This window comes from Meles meles, chromosome 14 (genome assembly GCF_922984935.1).
Source record: "Meles meles chromosome 14, mMelMel3.1 paternal haplotype, whole genome shotgun sequence".
In the NCBI taxonomy this organism is placed as follows: Eukaryota; Metazoa; Chordata; class Mammalia; order Carnivora; family Mustelidae; genus Meles; species Meles meles.
The window spans coordinates 69,067,679-69,088,133 of NC_060079.1; the positions used below are offsets into that span (position 1 = coordinate 69,067,679).

General features: G+C 36.0%; 1 protein-coding gene across 1 annotated transcript in view; it reads left to right on the top strand.

Annotated features, from left to right (window-relative positions):
- GPC5 (glypican 5) overlaps positions 1–4,778 on the top strand; it is a 1,459,668-nt gene extending 1,454,890 nt beyond the window's left edge. Inside the window, exon 8 of the mRNA XM_046028120.1 lies at positions 1,655–4,778. Within this exon, the coding sequence (XP_045884076.1) occupies positions 1,655–1,812 (158 nt within the window). The 3' untranslated portion in view covers positions 1,813–4,778. The remainder of the gene's footprint in view (positions 1–1,654) is intronic.
- The last annotated feature ends 15,677 nt before the right edge of the window (positions 4,779–20,455 follow it).

A 20,455-nucleotide genomic window follows, 5' to 3' on the forward strand; every position in this document is an offset into this window, starting at 1 on the left:
AGTTGTTGTCATAAAAGTATCATCTCAAGGGTTCATCATCTTTAGAACTATTACACTTATTAATAACATCTCTATTCAGATGTGAAAATGACATCTGATTGAAAGTGGGATTGCCTGGCTCGCAGACATAAGGTTTAACATCTTTCTACTTACATATTTTTACTCATTTTGATACCCCTGAACCCAGACCAGTGGCTGGCTTATGAATGAATGAAGCTCAAAAAGGCATAAGAAAAAGTTACTCATGAATCAAACCCAGATACCTCTTCACGGTGCTTTAGAAAAGAAAAGTAAATCCCTCCAAGCTCAAACTTATACAGTTATCTTGGGGGGGGGGGACATTTTTTTAATTGCCTAAAGTCCTCATAGCTCCTTGTTAAGCTCTGGCTATAACAAGAAGTATAAAACCATAACTAAAATATTCACACTCTAGTCCCTATTAAACAAAAAAAAAAAAAAAAGAAAGAAAGAATCACTAGTTTATTCATCTTGGCTAATGACACAGAAGGGCAAAACAGGTACCCAAACAATGAATAATAATGTAAGAACTCAGACTGTAAAAATCAATATGTCAGATCAGTAGAGCTGTGCTTCGTTTTAATGTTCTCATCCCTGAATGCGGTAGAGCTTACCTTCTGAATTATACACATGTATTGACCTAATTACATAAATATTGACTTTTTCTTACATGAGGATTTTTTTCAATCTCACTCTAATTATGATGTCAATATTTATGGCTGTAGCAACACTGAATTTAAACTTTATTAATTGTGACTGATAGTGGCATGCCATGAGATATTTCAGATGGCCCCGTGGTCTCTACATAGTAAGGTACTACATAGTAAATAAGTCAGTAATTTCCTACATATATCATAAGAAGGTAAGTTTCTTTAAGAAAATGATTATTTCATCCTCAATAATTTGGGGGCTGGTCTCCTCAGCTTCTCAGGTTTCATAGCACAAAAAGTAATAACCAGAATCTGGATCTTGGTCTATAATTTTACCTACTCTCTTTTTTTAAATCAAACACTTCAGTCTTAACTTTAATCTCCACCCTATTAACAAATTCTTTGCTCTGTTGACAGTTGTCTACAACCATCCTCATAGTCATGGATGTGTGAAGGATATCATTTAATATTTATTATTCTTTGATCTTTTTCCAATAAGGAATGTATACATAGTTCAGTCTAAAACGGAATACAATCAGTATAAGTTCTACTTTTTAAGAATGTCCTAATTATTTCTCCTTACATGGTTTTATTTTCACTAGAAAGATTTCACACAGTTACTGCAATTGTTACATCTCGGAGGCAAGCAATGGTGCCGTACCTCAGGACACTTTAATTAATTTTCTTTTTTTTTTTTTTAAACCAATCAGTGGCATTAGGAAAATATTCCAAGTGCTTTAAAAACCTGGAGAGCTTTTCATTTTGCTCTTGTAATATTTTTGAGAACTCCCACTCAAGGGCCTGCTCTCTCTAATTTAAGAAGAGCGGAAATGCCTGTGGCACATGAACCATTTGGAGTTAGGCGAACGCATGGGGAAGGCTAGGATAAAACAATGGCGCCCACATTTTGGGTTTAAGAGCTGTTCTAGACACATCATGGGGAGCTGGTCATGCATCATCCTGTGTTTTCTTGTTTGTTTCTGCAGGGATGCCAGAGGACGTGAACCTCAGTGACGTAAAGCAGATCCATCAGACAGGCCAAGGTAGTACGTTAGATACAACGGGAACAGGATGTTCGGCAGCAACTGAATCTACGGCATTTATGCTGCTGGGTGTGGTAATGTTCCTTCCTTGGCTTTGGTAACTGAATTCTTCCACCCTGATATACCTGTCTTCTTGGAGTCCTGATTTCTCCCCTGTCTTCCCCTGATTGGAATAATAAATCTTTGTGACTGTAACAATTATATTTATGAAAAAGTATGTCACACTCACTTCTTATAAGCCAAGTGGGAATGTTCACAAAGTATCTAGAAATGATAGACTGTTTGAAAACATGTCTTCAAGGATTCTAACTTAAGTCTCCTTCAATTCTAATGTATTAAACCTGCAAATGTGAAGAGCACAGAAGAGGCTTTGAATATAGATTTAGTGTATCTGTAATTTTACTATCTTTGATTCAAACTCTTTATAAAAGCAAAATGTCTTAAATGGAAAGCGTATTTGTAGAACAATGAAAACAGCACATAGTGTTTCCTAAAATATTGAAATTAGAATTCCATTAAATGAATCAAAACAAAGGATGGCAAGTAGTATGCATGAATTTTCAAGAGTCTTCCATTTTTGCAAGCTATAGGAAGAAATTATTTGAAGTCTGTAAGTTATAGAATAGATTGTTGAGGAGCATTTCATGTCATTTCATTGAAGTTTGATAAATTTTATCCACTGTAACTTAGCCACTGACAAACTTTAACCTGAGTATTTTGGTAGCATCCAAGCTGTATTCTAGTACATTCAAAATGCATCTTTGGTATTGAGGCTGTTTTCCCTCTTTGCCTAATGGATTTAGCCATGTTGTAAACACACATCTGCTCTGGGAATATCTCTAAGAAAGCTATTAATTATTTAGTAGATAACTTGCAAAATGATATATTCATTCATCCTCCAAATATTATTTGCTAATTTCTTAAATCTTGATATTAAATAATTGACTGTCTATACATTTCTAAGGTTCCTATGAATATCTAAAGACATATACTAATACAGAAAATGTAGCACACAATGCTTTAGCTCTTTTTCTATGCACATAAGCAGAACCGCTAATCCACAGTCCCTGATTTCCCAGTTGTGGTAAAATGCCTCAGCAGACCCCGATTAGCATATGTCTATCGTTGTATTTAAGGAAGAAGTGATAAGTTAGCTTTTATTAAGAAGTATCATAGCCAGTTGGTAACCAGAAAATATTATTAATACAAAGTGATGGAATTGAAAAGGGAAGGGCTGAATTTGTAGATGTTTTAAAAATCAAAAGAATTTGAAATGACCTCTGAGGAAAAGTCCAAGAGGACTCAATCGACGGCAAATATTTGTAAGGTGAAATCAATCTCTCCAAATCAGGAAACTGTATATGATCAAATCATGTTCTCTCATGGGTTCTAAATTAACTGAATGATCTGACAATGGTCAATTTAAACTACGGTATGTTTAAACTGCCAAATCAGATTTTATTGCTTGTTTAAACAGACTTCAAAACTGTGTTATTCTACCTGCCAGGTCTGACTGTCATTTCTGTAGGCTTCCATTCCAGATCTTAAGATTTATCCTATGATCTACTTGGTTTATAACTCATTTGCACCACTACACTCCACAAATTATAAATGTGAACTCATATTGGCCTAATCTTTAAGCTCAGCTCGTTATTTAAGTAAACATGGAATATGAAGTCACCCATTTGTGACACTCCTGCCCAAGTCATGTTTGGTTTGCTCTGGCAAAACTTCTTTCCCAACCTTAGAGGAATTTGGAAGACAAACTGAAGGGCATAGTTCAGCAGACTAAAATATTTCTGGATTAAATAATATTATGGGAGATAATTTTCAATGTAACAGGAGATTCATAAAAGCAGAGTGGTAACCACATCAACAGTATGAATGAACTTTTTTATCAACTGAATTTTACATCCTCAAGTGAGTGTTGTCTACCTTCAGCTAGGCACGCTAGAGACCATACACGTCATAACATTGCTCCTCTAGCTTAAAACATACATAGGCTTTTAGAATTCCTTTAAGAGCCTAAGGCATATTTTCCTAATATTTCAATGAGGATATTCATTCTTTCATACTCTACTCCATAGCGCTGTATGTCTGACCAGCTCTTCATAATTTAAAACTCTTTCAAATGAAATCAAGTATCCCATTTGACCTTCCTTACCCCTCAAGAATGGGCTCATTTTTTTGGCCAATTAAAAACTGCAACACTGAGGATTTTTTTTTTTTTAATATGGCTCAGAATGCTTTTCTGAAGTCTTCCATAAGTCTAAAAAACTTTGATCAATGGTAAGATTTTTGAATATGTGTCTACTTTCTAAGAGAACTTAAAGGATAACATCCAAATGAATGTATGTATTTTACAATATCACTTACAGCTTTATAGTCATATCTTTTGTTTTAATCATTTAAACAAAGGCTTTTTTGTTAAATCTGAGTGCTTTCTATATGAATTTATGTGATCCTAGAACAGTGTCATGTTGTGTATGTATTAGAGAAGAATCGGTTAATGATCTGAGCTAACACTTATGTGGCTATTTCTCTTTATAGCACCATGGTCAGGGCTTTTATGCATAATCTCCTTTGATCCCCCCAATAACATTATCATCTCCACTGTATCCATGAGGATGCTGAGGCATACAAACATTCTGTAATTTGTCTGGTGTCATACAGCTCATCACAGTACAATCAGATGGGTGAACATAATGTCTCCAAATAAACTATATATGATCCTAGTTCAAAGATAGGATAGCTCTGGAACAGTAGTAAAGAATCATGAGGTTAGCAAAAAAATTACTCAGAGGTAATTTAGGTCTCCAAACTTGGATTTAAAAAACAAATTCAATTTATTGTATAATTATAATTGTATAATTATAAAACTGCCTACTAGTGCAAAAGCATAAAGAAAAGGAAATGTAAACATGAACTTTTTTTCAGCACCAGTCATTTCCCCCCACATGTGGAAAATCCATTTGAACACATCAACCCCCAAAATAAATCAGCTACCAAAAATAAGAAAGAAAATACACACATTTTACAACTATCATGAAATTCCTTTTCTGTGCAACTGAAGGGTATAAAATATTTCTTTAGCCATAAGGCACAGATGGCATTTAAAAAAAAAAAAAAAAAAGGAGGCAGAGAGGAAGGAAAAAGCAGCGAGGAAGGCAGAGAGAAAGGCAGGAAGTGGCAGAATTATTTTTAAAGTCCTAGATTTGCCTTTTTATCCTCTATTTGTGCAGGAATGTCTTATCAATGAAATAATGTCTGGAGTGTTCTCTTGTCATTAAAGGATAGAAGTTAATAAGCTATTCCTCCCAAACACTCAGATTTCTCTGAAGTGCTCAATGATGATGCTTTGAAAAGAATTCAATGAGTTTATTGCTAATTGTTTTCAATCACTTAAAATATTGTTTCTATCATCATAACCCTTCAGGTGCATAAAAAATTGTTTCTTCTTGAGTGAATGAATTCAACCTAGACTTCTGTTATTCTATGAGATATTCACAGGGCAGTCTGTGATATCAGTATTTCTTTATATTGCAAACTTTAGTAGCCTATATAATGACATGGGTTGTATGAAAATTCAGAAATAATTCTTAATGTTGTTAAGTATGACTTTGGGCATATCAAGTTTTTCTTTAAATGCAGATTGTTGTATATTAATTATTTCTGATTAAAATATAGATAAAATGTCTTGCTCGGGTTGAAAGTCTGCTTTCTTTGACTTTGCTATAATTCCATGGTGACTGAAGTGGTATTATGTCATTATTTTATAAATGCAGATTTAATCTAATACAGTTCTTAAACTATTCATTCTGGTTTCATGTGCAGAAAAATACTAAAGAATTTCTTCACAATATAATTTATCTTCATAGTAGAAACAACAATAATACTTGGAACAGGGTGGGATGGGATGAATATTTCTGGATAAATTTGAAAACATGTTTCAAGAGTCTCTCACCTTCTTGTACTTACCAATTGTCACAATGGAATCATCTTTACCATGAAATATAGGAGGTCACACATCCCCCAAATTTTTACTTTGCCCACATCAAAGAGCAAGAGGAAGAGAAAGAAAAGGAGATAGAAGAATTTGAAATCTCATAGAACTAAAAACATAAAAATAAAGATTTAAAATAGTAAATAAATATTTAAATATTAAGTAAATAGTAAATATTTAAATATTTGATGACAGAAGGGATAGGATTGACCCATAGGATTAATTTGAGTAACCTGGTAACTAAACTAGTAAATCCCTATTTTTATTAGTTTCCATACCCACTTTCGAGAAGCACTGAACTAGAAGAAAGGAAGCATCTTAGAAGGAAAGCGACAGGGAGGAGTCTCTGATTTCCCCAAGATTACCCAGTGAAGGCCAGCAACATAGGAAAAAGAGCCGATTGCAAGAAAAATGCTGTGAGCAGCACAATTTGTGCACATGTCTTATCCTAGGTCTTTAAGAAATCTAGGCACTGGCTAGGTGAAGAATTTTCCAACAGTAGCAGTTTCCTCAGAATGAGGTTGAAAGACCCACATAGAACCAAGAAAGACTCGAACTCCATAATTGTGGTCAAAATTGTCAAAGACTTCCGGTCAGACAATTTACAAAGTCACTGTCCTTTTCCAACTCACCGTGCAAGCTCATTGCTCAACCTGCTACCCACGTACATATCTTCACACCCCATACACATTTTCTTGCTGTTCTATTTTTTTTTTTCTAAGATTTAATTTATTTGTTTGTCAGAGAGAGAGAGAGAGAGCACAAGCAGGGGGAGCATCAGTCAGGAGAAGCAGGCTTCCTGTTGAGAAGGAGCCTGATGTGGGACTTGAACACAGGACTCTGGGATCATGACCTGAGCCGAAGGCAGACACTTAACCAACTGAACCACCCAGTGTCCCTGTTGTATTTCTGTTTTAGTTTCTTATCTGTAAAATTGAGTCGAGTGTATCTAACTCAGAGTTAGAGGACTATATAATACAACACACTAATCCTCCTGCCCTACTACACGTCTTAATAATGTATGTTTGTTCCTTTCCCATTAAGGCTTCTGTTCAAATGCACATGTTCCCAGGATGTGACAATGACAAAATATTTAGTTATGGATTCTGCATGTGGATAAGCTTTTGAAATTGAGTAAGTAGAGTTTGGGAGGGAAAGGAGAAAAAGTACAGGGAGAACCTCTCCTGCCTGATTTCATATTTCAAGTTTTGCTTAGCTTCATCCTGGCTACAAGGCAATAATCTTGTTGAAAATATATTTCAAAAAATATATGGGGAGTTAGGGAGTGATCTTGTTTTCATCGATTTTAGAGGGCTGTCTCCCTGACCCAGTGTTTATTTGTGAATTGGTCTCTATGAACAAACTGAAAATCTCAAACTCCCCTTCCTGCTTGAAAGCTTACTTGACCAGCATGTTCAGACCACCATGTTGGCAACTATCCCATGGGCAGAGCACAGCCCAAATGGAGGTGAGAACCAATTGTCAATAACCAACAGTGCTTTGTTTGATAATGAACGAAGTGTCACCATCAACTTGATATTTCTGAGTGGCCAAACCATTTCATTCGGTATGTGTTGCTAATAAGTGACAAAGCAAGTATTCTAAATTGAATTGAGACTCAAAATCTTTCTTTCTACTGCACCATCCAGTATCCCATGAGCTCAAAACACTTGATTGGTCAGACGATTAGGATGGCCAACTTGTAGATTTTGAAAGTTAATTTTAAATTTTTTCTTATTACATTTACTTTTATTCCCATCTAGTCTCTCAGATATTTTCTCTTTCTTTTGTCTTTCTTTCATCACAAACTTAGCTCTGGTAATAAGGTAAGCATCCTGAAGAGATTCCATATGCTAGATGCCCTAGTGCGGCCATCTGATAGAGAGATTGGCTCAATCACGGACTTAGAATCAGCCAAAAATGCTGGGGAGACCAGAACAAACACAGCTTCAGAGGTTTCGTACTAATTTCCCGTATGACCTCCAGCAAATTCCATACCCTCTTTGAACTACAGCTCCTCATCTGTAAAATAATGTGCTTGAGCTAAATGGGTGATCACTGAATTCCCTTCTAGATTTCCAGTCTTTAAACAGGAAACCTTGACGAAGCTATAGAGAACATTTATTTACTTGATGTCTTCTGTTAAAACCTACCATTACTTAATATATAAAAGGTGCTTTTAAAAAGTAGTGGATAAAATGTAATGTTAGTTACAACTTTATGCTTGTAATTCAGATTTCTTTATCACACGTAGAGATGTGGCTTTTCTACATACAACTGAGTAAGATAATCTTTTTACAAGTAAAGGAAAGAATAGCTAACACAAATGTTCTACAGCTTTCATTCAATGGATAGGACAATACGCCTAAGCAAAGAAATCTATCCTGTCATTAAATACTTAGCAACTAATTGCTTAGCTATTCTTACAGGAGATGGAATCTGGCACCTTCACTAATTCAGCTGTGGCATCTCACAATATTTAAAAACAAATAATACATAGAATGACGCCATTGAGAGACGGAAAGATAAAAGGGTGTGGAAGCAAGAGATGAGGTTATAAAAGTTAGTTTGACAGTGTTTTCTCTTCTCGCAGATTTTCCCAGGAGACGCTTTTAAATAGGCCTAAACAAATGTTGTTGCCTCTGATGATTTATTGCAGAACAAGCTGACAGAGCACAGAAGCATGTTATCTGGTCCCCTGTAGTGCAGGGGCTAATTCAGAAAATGAAGAAAAGACCAGAAGTGCAGCAGTGGGAGCAAATGCTCTGTATCACTCAGCAAGTAAGCAGATGGAAGCTTGGAATCACAGCTTATTTAAAAATACAGCTCTTAAACGTGGTGTGTGGGTAATTTTAGTATTTTTTCTTCATTTATAAAAAAATTAATGAGAATCTAAAAATTCCATCACAGATGGTGACTGCAATAAATTTATAATAAATATTTTTTACTTTACTACTATTTTAGTTACACATCTATTACAGTATGGGTGTATTGGAATGTAAATAGATGAGCGTACATACACATTGATCTATACCTATCTGTAAAATAAACATACACATTCACATCTTTACTGTTTGTTATCATGTATATGTTTTATAAGCATATATAAACGTTGCCTTATGTCAATTAGTTCTGGTGTTTTAATCAAAGACTGGGAAGGTCAGTGAAACAGATAACTTTTTTTTTTAATTGTTACTTGCTATTTTTCCATAGAAACTTTCAATTTTCTTTTTTTTTCATTTTTTTAATTTCTTTTTTTTTTTAAGATTTTATTTATTTATTTGACAGAGAGAGAGATCACAAGTAGGCAGAGAGTCAGGCAGAGAGAGAGGAGGAAGCAGGCTCCCCGCGGAGCAGAGAGCCCGATGCGGGGCTCGATCCCAGGACCCTGAGATCATGACCCGAGCCGAAGGCAGCGGCTTAATCCACTGAGCCACCCAGGCGCCCCCATTTTTTTAATTTCTTATCAACGTAATAGTATTCATTGTTTTTGCACCACACCCAGTGCTCCATGCAATACGTGTCCTCCCTATCACCCACTACCTTGTTCCCCCAACCTCCCACCCCCAGCCCCTTCAAGGCCCTCAGGTTGTTTTTCAGAGTCCATAGTCTCTCATGGTTCATCTCCCCTTCCAATTTCCCTCAACTCCCTTCTCCTCTCCATCTCCCCATGTCATCCATGTCATTTGTTATGCTCCACAAATAAGGTAAACCATATGATAATTGACTCTCTCTGCTTGACTTATTTCACTCAGCATAATCTCTTCCAGTCCCGTCCACGTTGCTACAAAAGTTGGGTATTCATCCTTTCTGATGCAGGCATAATTCTCCATAGTGTATATGGACCACATCTTCCTTATCCATTCGTCCATTGAAGGGCATCTTGGTTCTTTCCACAGTTTGGCGACCGTGGCCATTGCTGCAATAAACATTGGGGTATAAAAAAGAAAAAAAAAAACAAAAAAAAACATTGGGGTATAGATGGCCCTTCTTTTCACTACATCTGTATCTTTGGGGTAAACACCCAGTAGTGCATTTTCATTTGAAACAGATCAGCATTAAACAAGGATCTGTTACTATACACAGGAGAATATATTTGGCCACTGTAGCAATAAGACGCATGCATAAGTTATGTATTGTAGAAACCTTCACTTACACAGTCTTATATACAGAAGCTTCCTCTGGGGAACAATGCAACAAACACAAATAGTTAGCTTAGTAGTCTCACTACAAAATATATAAAAGTGACTTTTAATTACCAACTTGCTTTTAGGTTGTTACATAACTGGTAAGATGACCAAGCAAGAATAACAATTCAATTTAACTAAAATGTATCATTTCCCCCAAGTCATCAATTGTGCTTTCTTCTCCTTTAGTGACACCATCTTTTAGCATCTCGTTGGCTTTATCTATTTTCCAGTGCCCGTGTGGGACGCTATGTGGGAAAGAAGCATTCTGGCTTGAAAATGAGATGAGCCCTGATTTTGAATATTAGCTCTGCCACCAACTCTCTGAAATATCTGTAAAATCAAGATAATGGCACCTCCACCCCTGACTGATTGGAATTTATACAGATTTATTGAGATTTCTGACTTACTGGGAAGTTTTAATTAGTGATGTACCTATCACGATTGGAACATTATACTAATCTTAGTTAACAGTCTTATCAAAACCTTGTCTTAGGTGAAGTCTTTCACACTAAGATGTGAATGACATGCTGAAAGAATCATTTCACGTCAAAACTATATGGAAGCCTAAAGATCACATATTCTGTAGTAAAAAAAAAAAAAAAAAAAAGCTAAACTCAAGAATGGATATATGAATTACCAATGGTAATACAAATGGTTTGCAACAGAGGACCATCAAATGTTCTTTATTTAAGAAAAGTTCTATGGATACTCTATTAAATCAAAATTTTTGCTTCAAGTCAACTAAAATGTGTGTTTGTAAATCCTGATATTCAATAGAAATTGCCCCATAATCACAGGGGCTAACCAGATTAAAAATAGGCAGATATATCAATTTAGGAGAATATACTTAGACTCTTGATTCGAAGGGTTACTGAAGAGAAGAAAAGGCTTTTAAAGAAATTATAAAATCTTAACATTATCTTAACATTCATTATAATAGTGAGATAATAGAGTTTCATAATATAACAGAGTTTATATATAATAGAATATAGAGAGAGTATTCAGGGCATCTTGATAAATAACTTTTCTAACATACAGATTATTATTTTCAAATTTTCCAATAATTTACTTTGAAATATAGGAAATAAAATATTTTGTGTCACATTTAAAGACATTGAAAGAAATTTTTGCTACTGTTACTGTTTTCTGCTCTAACATTCTGATTTGCAATCTTTAGATTTACCAGATTATAATAGGTTATATCCTGAGACATGAAGATCAATAGTTTATTTTAATTGGTAGTTCTCTGTTAAATACCAGTTTATTGTGCTATGGCATGTTCTAAATTTTAAAATAATGAGAAAGTAGGAATATTTGAAATTCTTCTAGACAACTTCCTTTCTGAGAAGTTCTTTCATTCTACTGTGAGACAGAAGGACAAGTCAGCTAGAGTTAATATATGTGGTCTTTAATTTCAGAGTTTTATTCTTTTCTTAAAATCCAGTAAAATATTAACTATTTGTCTTTATTGAGCCAAGAAAGAAAATTTCTCTATTCACTTATTAGCTACCTTTTGTTAAAGCAGAGTAAATTATCTTTATTATACAGGGAACTTCAGCTATTCAATGATGGATTCCATTGTAATAATAGAAAAAAAAAAACAATTTAATGGCCAGTATATTCATAGATATTAGCTCATACAGTAACTGAGAAATTTTCATCTGTTTTCCTTCAAGATTTATCTAAAATACAAGGTTTTGTATAAGATAGTAGTCAACTTTTGTTCTGATTAAAATAATTTCCATTGAAAATAGAAAAGAATATCACCAAAAATTCTGTCAACCTCTGTTAATGTTTTGCTGCATTTTTAAAGACCTCTTAGAAGATTATCCAGGATAATTTAGATATATATCTATATCTAGATATAGATATAGATACAGATATCCATAAAGAAGACACAGACATACGCTTACACAAAAAGTATGTAGTGATTATATTTTTTATAGGTGGTTCTGATCACCCCGGACTGTCTTCAGCAAGAATTTTGTTGGATCACTTTATCCAGAATTCCCTCATAGTCCTGATGTTTCCTCTTAGTAAATATCCATCCACTGAAAAGAAATAATCTACTTTTCTCTTTGGCTATAATTTCCTACTTGGCCTTTTATTCTGAATTGAACATGATCTCTCTCCCCTGCTGCAAAGCCTCACTGAACCAAACCCAACAATTTATTGCAGTAGTACCCCCCTGAATAAAATCTGCCTCAGAGTTTTAGTAAGTGTCATGTAATAGTTTTCTTTAGCTAAAGGGTGGGACTTTCAGAATAGCCGTGTGAGGAACTCAAGAAAATGTTTCCGGGAAGAGGCATCTGCTAAGTTGGTCAAAGTTAGCACTGATACTCATTCAGATTCTTTGGAAATTGCTTGAAGGGTTGACACAAATTCAGAAGGATTTATTCATTAAATCTAAAGAAATCCAGTCCAAACAATGCGAGGCAGTGGCACTCCAGTTAGGACTGCATTCACGTCCCACGGATAAGCCTTGAGAAAAAATTCCTGTAACAGCAGCCACAGTGGAAAGACCTTTCACCTCACCCCTACCCTGCCACCTCCAAACCCCCTGTTTTCTGCCATGGATGAGGTATTTCAGGTAGATTATGTCGACGGCCATCAATAAATTCTAATTCTCACAGTTTAGCATTATCAGAGGACTATATTGGCACTGACCCCAACCTGGTAGCCATGCCTATTTTCCCACACCCAACACCCACTAACTAGAGAAGATGGATTGGATCAGTCAGTAAGGAGTGCACTCCTCCTTTCACAAGCAAGTCAAGTTGCAGCTTCCATCTCCATCAGCTCCCACTGTGGAAGAGCAATTCTAGGTAGGGTTGGCAGCAACTGAGTATCAGCAGATTCCACCATCCCTGGTTCTACAGAAGATCGCTACTGGGTGTAATGGGAACCCAGTAGAGCTACCAGTTGCAGCCAAGTATTAGTGCAGCCAAATACTAAACAAACAAACAAACAACAATAATAATCTCTGAAGAGGAATCAGTATCTAGAATTGCTATAATAGAAGGGAACTTCCTGAATCCAACAAAGTGCATATGTGTGTGTGTGTGTGTGTATATATAAAATATATATAAAATCCACATCTATCATATCTAATGGTAAAACACTGGAAGTTTTCTCCCTAAGATGGGGAATGAGAGAAGGATGTTGGCTCTTTCCACATCCATTCAATATTGCACTGGAAGAGTTAGCCAGGATAATTAAGCAACTAGACAAGAAAAAGAAATAGAATAAAGGATATCCAGATTGAAAAGCAGTAAATCTCTCTTTAATTACAAATGACTTGAACTTGTATGTTTACGAGACATCCACTAAAAATGTTAATACCAGTGAGTTTGAGTTAATATCAAAGATGAGTCATATTTCTGTATCTTAACTATGAACAATCCAAAAAAGAAAGCAATTCCACTTACAAGAACTACAAAAGGAATTAAGTACTTAGAAATAAAATTAATAAGATAAGGGTAAGACTTATATACAAAACCTTATACACACAACTATAAAATAGTACTAAAAGAAATTAAGGATCTAAATAAATGAGAAGATACCTCATGTCCATACATTGGAAGATTTCATATTATTAAACTGAAATATACCCCAAATTGATCTACAGATTCAATGCAATCTCTATCAAAATCCCAGATGGTTTTTTTTTGCAGAAATTGACATGCTGATCTTAAAATTCATATGCAAATGCAAAAAACTCAAAAGAGACAAACAATCTTGGAAAATAACAAAGTTGAAAGTCTCATTCTAATTTCAAAGCACAGTAAAGCATTACCAAGACAGTGTGATATTAGCTTATGGATAAATGTATAAATTAATGAAGTATAGAATTATGAATCCAGATTTGAATTCTTGTCTAACTCAGTCACAAAAATTAGCTTTAAGTGGATCTTAAATAAAAGAACTAATGATAAGTAACTGTTAGAAGAAAACCTGAAATAAGTCTTTGTGATCTTGAATTAGGTGATGGTTTCTTACATATGACATCAAAAGTACAAGCAACAAAAAGATAAATTGGACTTCATCAAAATTAAAACCCTTTGTGCCCTAAAGGACACCATCAAGAAAGTAAATGGATGAAAATATTTGAAAATCATATATATGATAAAGGACTTGTGTTCAGAACATAAGAAGAGCTCTTAAAAAAAATATTTATTTTTTTGACAGAAAGAGAGATAGCAAGAGAGGGAACACAAGCAGGGGGAGTGGGAGAAGGAGAAGCAGGCTTCCTGCGGAGCAGGGAGACTGACATGGAACTCGATCCCAGGACCCTAGGATTATGACATGAGCCGAAGGCAGATGCTTAATGACTGAGCCACCCAGGCGCCCCAGAACATATAAAGAAGTCTTACGAGTCAGTAATACAGAGATCTATAACCAAACTTTTATAAATGGACAAAGAATCTGAACAGACAATTCTCCAAGGACTATATACAAATGGCCAATGAAACCATGAAAAGATGCTCAATGTAATTAATTATCAGCCATTAGGGAAATAGAAATCAAAACCACAAGATACCATTTTATACCCACAACGTGGAAGAAAAATAACAAATGTTGGCAAGGAGGTAAAGAAATTAGGACGCTCACGTATGGCTGGTGAGAACATAAAAAGGTTTAGAAAACTGTTTGCCAGCGCCTCAAAATGTTAAAACCCTATGATCCAAGGGTTTTACCCAAGAGAAATAAAATCGCACACCCACACCAAAACATGGGCATTAAGTATTCATAATAACCAAAAAGTCAAAACGATCCAAATAGCTATCAACTGATGAATAAAATATGGCACATTCACACAATATCATTTGACAATAGAAAGTACTGATACTAGCTACAACATAGACGAACTTTGAAAAAGTACACTAAGTCAAAGAAGTCAATCACAAAATTCCACATATTGTATGATTTTGTTTTTATGAAATGTTCAGGATAGGCAAATCCACAGAGACACAAAATAAATTAATGGCTATCAGGGCAGGGCACTGGGGATGAGGGAACGGGGAGGGTCATGAAAGTGTCCTAAAATTGTGGTGATAGTTACACAACCCTGAATATATTTAAAACCACTTAATTGTCTGTTTTAAATGGGTGAAATTTATATATATGAAATATATCTCAATAAAGCTATTTTTAAAAAGAAGAAAAGGATTGAACAATATGAACCCTTAAAAGATCAATGCTTTCATCGTGATTCAAGTTAGGGAAGATGTCAAGGTGAATCCTAACCAACATACAGAAATCCCTATCTCAAGAAATGAAATTCCCAAACCTCTGGACAAAACCTAGGAAGGAGGAGGAATGGAGGAATTTCTAAGATTTGAGGTGGCAATTACTAGGAGACCCTGAGGGAAGAAGCTGTGACCCCATTAAGTGTCTGTACCAATGTATGAAAGGCTGACTGCTGAAAGTCTGTCAGCCTGGCATGATCTCCCTTTACTGAGCTAACCCTGAGGAGGGAGATGATCTACCCTGAAAAAGCTACAGTGGCTATTCTAAGAGTAGTACTGAAAAAGCTACAGGAATCTCTACCGGCACCAGGAGCAGTTGAAGACATTTAGTGCTTGGGACTTAGTCTTTAAAGATTATGCTGGTTCTTCAATACTTCTTTGCTGCTGCTATAGACTGAATGTTTGTGTCTCCACCCACCCACCCACCCACCCACCCAAATTCATATATTTTAATCTAATCCCAAGGATGGTGGTATTTGGATATGGGGCCTTTGCGATGTGATGAAATCATAAGGATAGAGACTATGTACTGGGATCAGTGCCTTAAAGAAGACGCCAGATTGCCCCTTTGCCACCTTCTGTCATGTGAGTTTTCAGCAAAAAGTTCTCCATCTATGAACAAGGAAGTAGGCTCTCACTGGACATCAAATCTGCCAGCACCTTGAGCTTAGACTTTCCAGCTTCCACAACTGTTAGAAATAAATTTCTGCTGTTTTTAAGCCACCTAGTTTATGGTATTCTGGTATAGCAGCTTGGACAAACTTACATAGCTACAGATTTTTTTTTTTTTGCCATAAAGGATACTTCTAAACATTTAATGGAGTTTAAAAGGAGCTGAATCTTGGAATAAATCATTGAACTCCTTGACAGAGAATAACCTGAGGGAGGGTATTGATCCTCCATACGAGAACCAACTGTCATTTCTCAGCAAGTAGAAAGTCTTTCTGAATTTCCTGCCTGACACCTGGGCACCAACTCTCTGGACTGCTGCTACGGCAATCTTTCCCAGGGCAATCTCTGGTTGCCATTGCAATACCCAAGCGTGGATTTTTAGTTCCAAGTCAGAAAAGCTATTAGAAATTCTTCCCTATCCAGCTGGTCCAACCCAGACATCAAGTACTTTGGTTTACCAAATATTAACACCATAAGAATGTCTTGAAGGAAGCAGACTATACATCCCGTAAATCCACGTATGTAAGTGTGTTTCACTATAGAATGTTGCTCGTGGATACTATCTGCACCACAATTTGTGAAGTCTGACATGCCTGTGTTATCCGGGCCTTCGCACCTGTGTTGAGGCATGGTTTCCAAGTAGTCAATTCCAAAATCCTTTGATATTTTACCTCTGTTTTTCTTATATGTTCAGGTACTCCATTCCCTGTCTTCCTGCACATCAATCGGATAAAGGAGCATTTGACCCCTTCACACTTCATCAGCCTGGGACCTTTGGTCTCATTTCCTTGGCAACCGAAATTCATTCCCAGGAAGAGGTCTATACAGATTAACTTTTCACTACCACTTCCCATGCAGTTCTGCCTTTATCCAAGACAGCTTGTGATCCTAGTTAATAAGAACACCCCAAAGCAGAACAAAAATAATACAACTGGGAGAGCACAACTTAACTCGTGCCTATGAGTAGACCTGGCACAACAATTCTGCATCACCACTACATCTTGACTCTAGCTCGACACCCACTTTTTTTAAACAAGATAAAACAAGTAAGTTGCTATTCTTTGTATTCTGAAAGAGGCTAGTTGGTACACATATGCTCATATAAAGATGTTCACATTGTAGGGGACAGGAATGCTTATTAGAAATGACCAGGACATAGAGAACATATTCATGAAGACTACTCAATTTCATTTTGCTTCGATTCCCTGTTCATCAGAAATATTCTAGCTTCTAGGGTGCCTGGGTGGCTCAGTCAGTTAAGTGTCTGCCTTTGACTCAGGTCATGATCCTAGAGTCCTAGGATCGAGTTCTGCATTGGACTCCCTTCTCAGCGGGGAGTCTGCTTCTTCCTCTGACCTCTCCCCTCTCATGCTCTCTCTCTCATTCTCTTTCTCTCAAATAAATAAATAGAATATTTAAAAAAAAATTCTAGCTTCTAAAGAATCCCATGCAGGAGTGCCTGGGTGGCTCAGTCAGATAAGCAGCTGCCTTCAGCTCAGGTCATAATCCCAGGGTCCCAGGATCAAGACCGGCATCGGGCTCCACGCTCAGCAGAGAGCCTGTTTCTCCCTCTCCCTCTGCCTGCTGCTCTGCCTACTTGTGCTCTCTATTTCTCTGTCAAATAAATAAATAAAATCTTAAAAATAAATAAATAAATAATAAATAAATAAAAATAATGATGTCCATGCATCTTGATATTTACCAGAGCAAGAGAATGAACAAAAGCATCACAAGCACTGAAAATGGACTGCAAATTGCACACTATAAATTCAAATGGAATTTCAGTTTATATACCAGTTTCTTGATAATTTGGAGGGCATGGCTAAACTACCCATGTTAATTCTGAATGTCTTGACAAAACGCTAGTTTCTAGCCCTTGCCATGACCCTACCTATCCCATTAACAAAATGCCATTCACTGAGATGTTATTAGATTGAAAAGGTGACATTTTTACCTAACACTCTCAAAATAAAACATGTTCTGACTCTTCCTCTTGTCATTCTTACTCTTTCTAGTCTCGGGAGTGTGAACATTGGCTCCCTAACATATTTGAAAGTGACTGTGTCAATGTTCTAGATGTGGTAACCTAAGATTCTCTCATTTTCCCTACAAGGTTTCTGAAAATGTTTGTTTTCTATTCAGTGAAAAACTGTAGGGTACAAACAAGGTTAGTGGAAATCCCCGCCCTTAAGCAACTTACTATCAAGATAGATATAAGACATATGTGACAGGGACAGATAACAGATCCCTGGTCCCATTCTACCCTTATTTCTTCGGTAATAGAACTCACTCATTTTTTAATACGGCTTCCCAGAATTTCCAAATATTACTTACAGTTAGGTGAGGCCAACACTATATTCTGACCAGTGAAATGTAAGGAGTGCTTGGGATGGTTAACTTTATGTGCCATCTTGACTGGGCTAGGGGATTCTCAGATAACTGGTAAAACATTATCTCAAGGTGTGCATGTGTTTCTAGCAGACATAAGCAACTGAATCAGTAGACTGAGTAAAGATCACCTGTCTCCATACAGGTGGGTATCATCCAGTTCATTAAGGGCCTAAATAGAACAAAAAGGCAGAGAAATGATAAACTTGCATTCTCTATTTGAGCTGAGACATCGGTCTTCTTTTCCTGTGCTTAGAAGTAAAGAAAGTTGGAGTTTGCCCTTTGCCCTGTCTCCCTACCTTTTCTAACTTGCTGAAACAGGATGTGGATCCAGCGGCCGGACTGTGAAACAAGAGCCACACTGTAGAAATTACAGAAAGTCATCAGTGGGCTAGATCCAACATGACTGCCGCTGCATACTATCGCAACCCAACTTTTGCAAGAGATTTTCCATGGAAAACTAAAACTCTATCTTGTTTCAGGACAGTTTTCCAGTTTCAATCCATACAGCGTACATAATTCTGATCACCATACAGGGACAAAATAGTGACTGAACAACAACACCACACACACATACACACACACACACACACACACACACACAACAAAAGCAAAAACAACAACAACAAAAAAACAATGCTAATGAAGAAAGACATTTTTTCAATAAACACAAATGGAGGGTATGATGAGTCCTTGGCTATGTGTGAAAAGAACTCTTCCCAGCTGTTATTGACTTTTCATGCATTGTTATCAGATTATATGATTTGTGTGATTAAGTACCTAATGTACTGTATAGGTAATGAGGGCAGGAAAGCACAAAAAGAAGACCATCCTGGGGGATTTAGTCTTTAGATAGCCCTGAAAAGCCATTTGATGAGCTAGACCTTACAGAAAAATTGGTAATTAAGAGGTGAAAGAAAAGGAATCTTATCAAGACAAAAAAGGCCACAGTGATATCAGAAGAAAGGTCTAGTATGTATATCCTTCGATTGAAGAAGAGAGTTACTTTTAAGGCAGTAATGAGAGAATATGGCTAGAGAAAGAGAGCTTAAAGTCAACTAATGGGTTTGGATTTCTGCGTTGGTTAAGGGGAGCTACTGAAAATTCTTGGTATATGAGAGTTATGAAAATTTTAAGAGGCCTATCTCTTTGCTTGAGTTTTAAGTTCAAATCAGTGCATAATGCAATTCTAAAAGGGAGCGTTGTCTATGAATTTACTCTGTGACAAGGCTTCCAATATCAAGTGTTTTATTTAATCTTTACGAGAAACTTGGGAAGTGAAACCGTCATGAGTGACTTTATAAATGAGGAAACTGAAATATTAAGCAGTCAAGAAATTTGTTCAATATTCCCCAAATAACAAATAGAGAAGCCAGCTCTTCAACCCAGCGCTGCATGGGATTTACATCTTCCTGCTCCTTCCCATTTCACCACACAATTATGCCATAACTGGATGACAAGCTCAGAACTGCCCTTTAAATGTATACTTTGGAAATGAAGTGCTTTACTACTACTACTACTACTACTACTACTACTACTACTACTATTTAAGAAAACATATAACTTGACCATAGCAGCTGAATTCCTTCTAAAACTAGTTAACTTATAAATCTATGAGTTGATGAATGTCTTTTATGGTTACTTTATTCATTTGATCCTTATCTTCAACATAAAAGCATTGAAGTAAAAAAGACACAAAGAATAAAATTAAATTAAATTAGAACAGAATAAAAGCAATCAATGCTTATTACATAGTCTATACCCAAGATCACAAATCTTCAAGGCCACTTAAAAAATAACTGCTCCATTATTGAGAGGCCTTGGCTTTAAACCACAAGATGGAAAGAGATGGGTTTTGAAGTCTTTCTTTGTGAAAACCTTTGAGCTGGGTACTCAGCCCAGAGTCCGAGATTTAAAATAAAATAAAATAAAATGCTGATTCAAAAATATGAGGACAATGGTTTCCTTTAGTCCGCATTGCACTCCTAAGCACCTACAATTTTAAAGTGTAGCTTCTTTTTAATATCCTGTTCTGAAGGACATAACTTTAAATATGCAATCAAGTCATTTTATTGTGTGACATCATTCATATCAACTGAATTTTCTTCAGTCCTGAGTAAACATAAATAACTGTGAATGTCAATGAGCTCATTGAGCAAGCATGATTTAAAGTAATGAAGTAATCTCTGATTGTAGTATTGATTATAAACAAAAATTTGTAATATATATTCCATGTGGGATT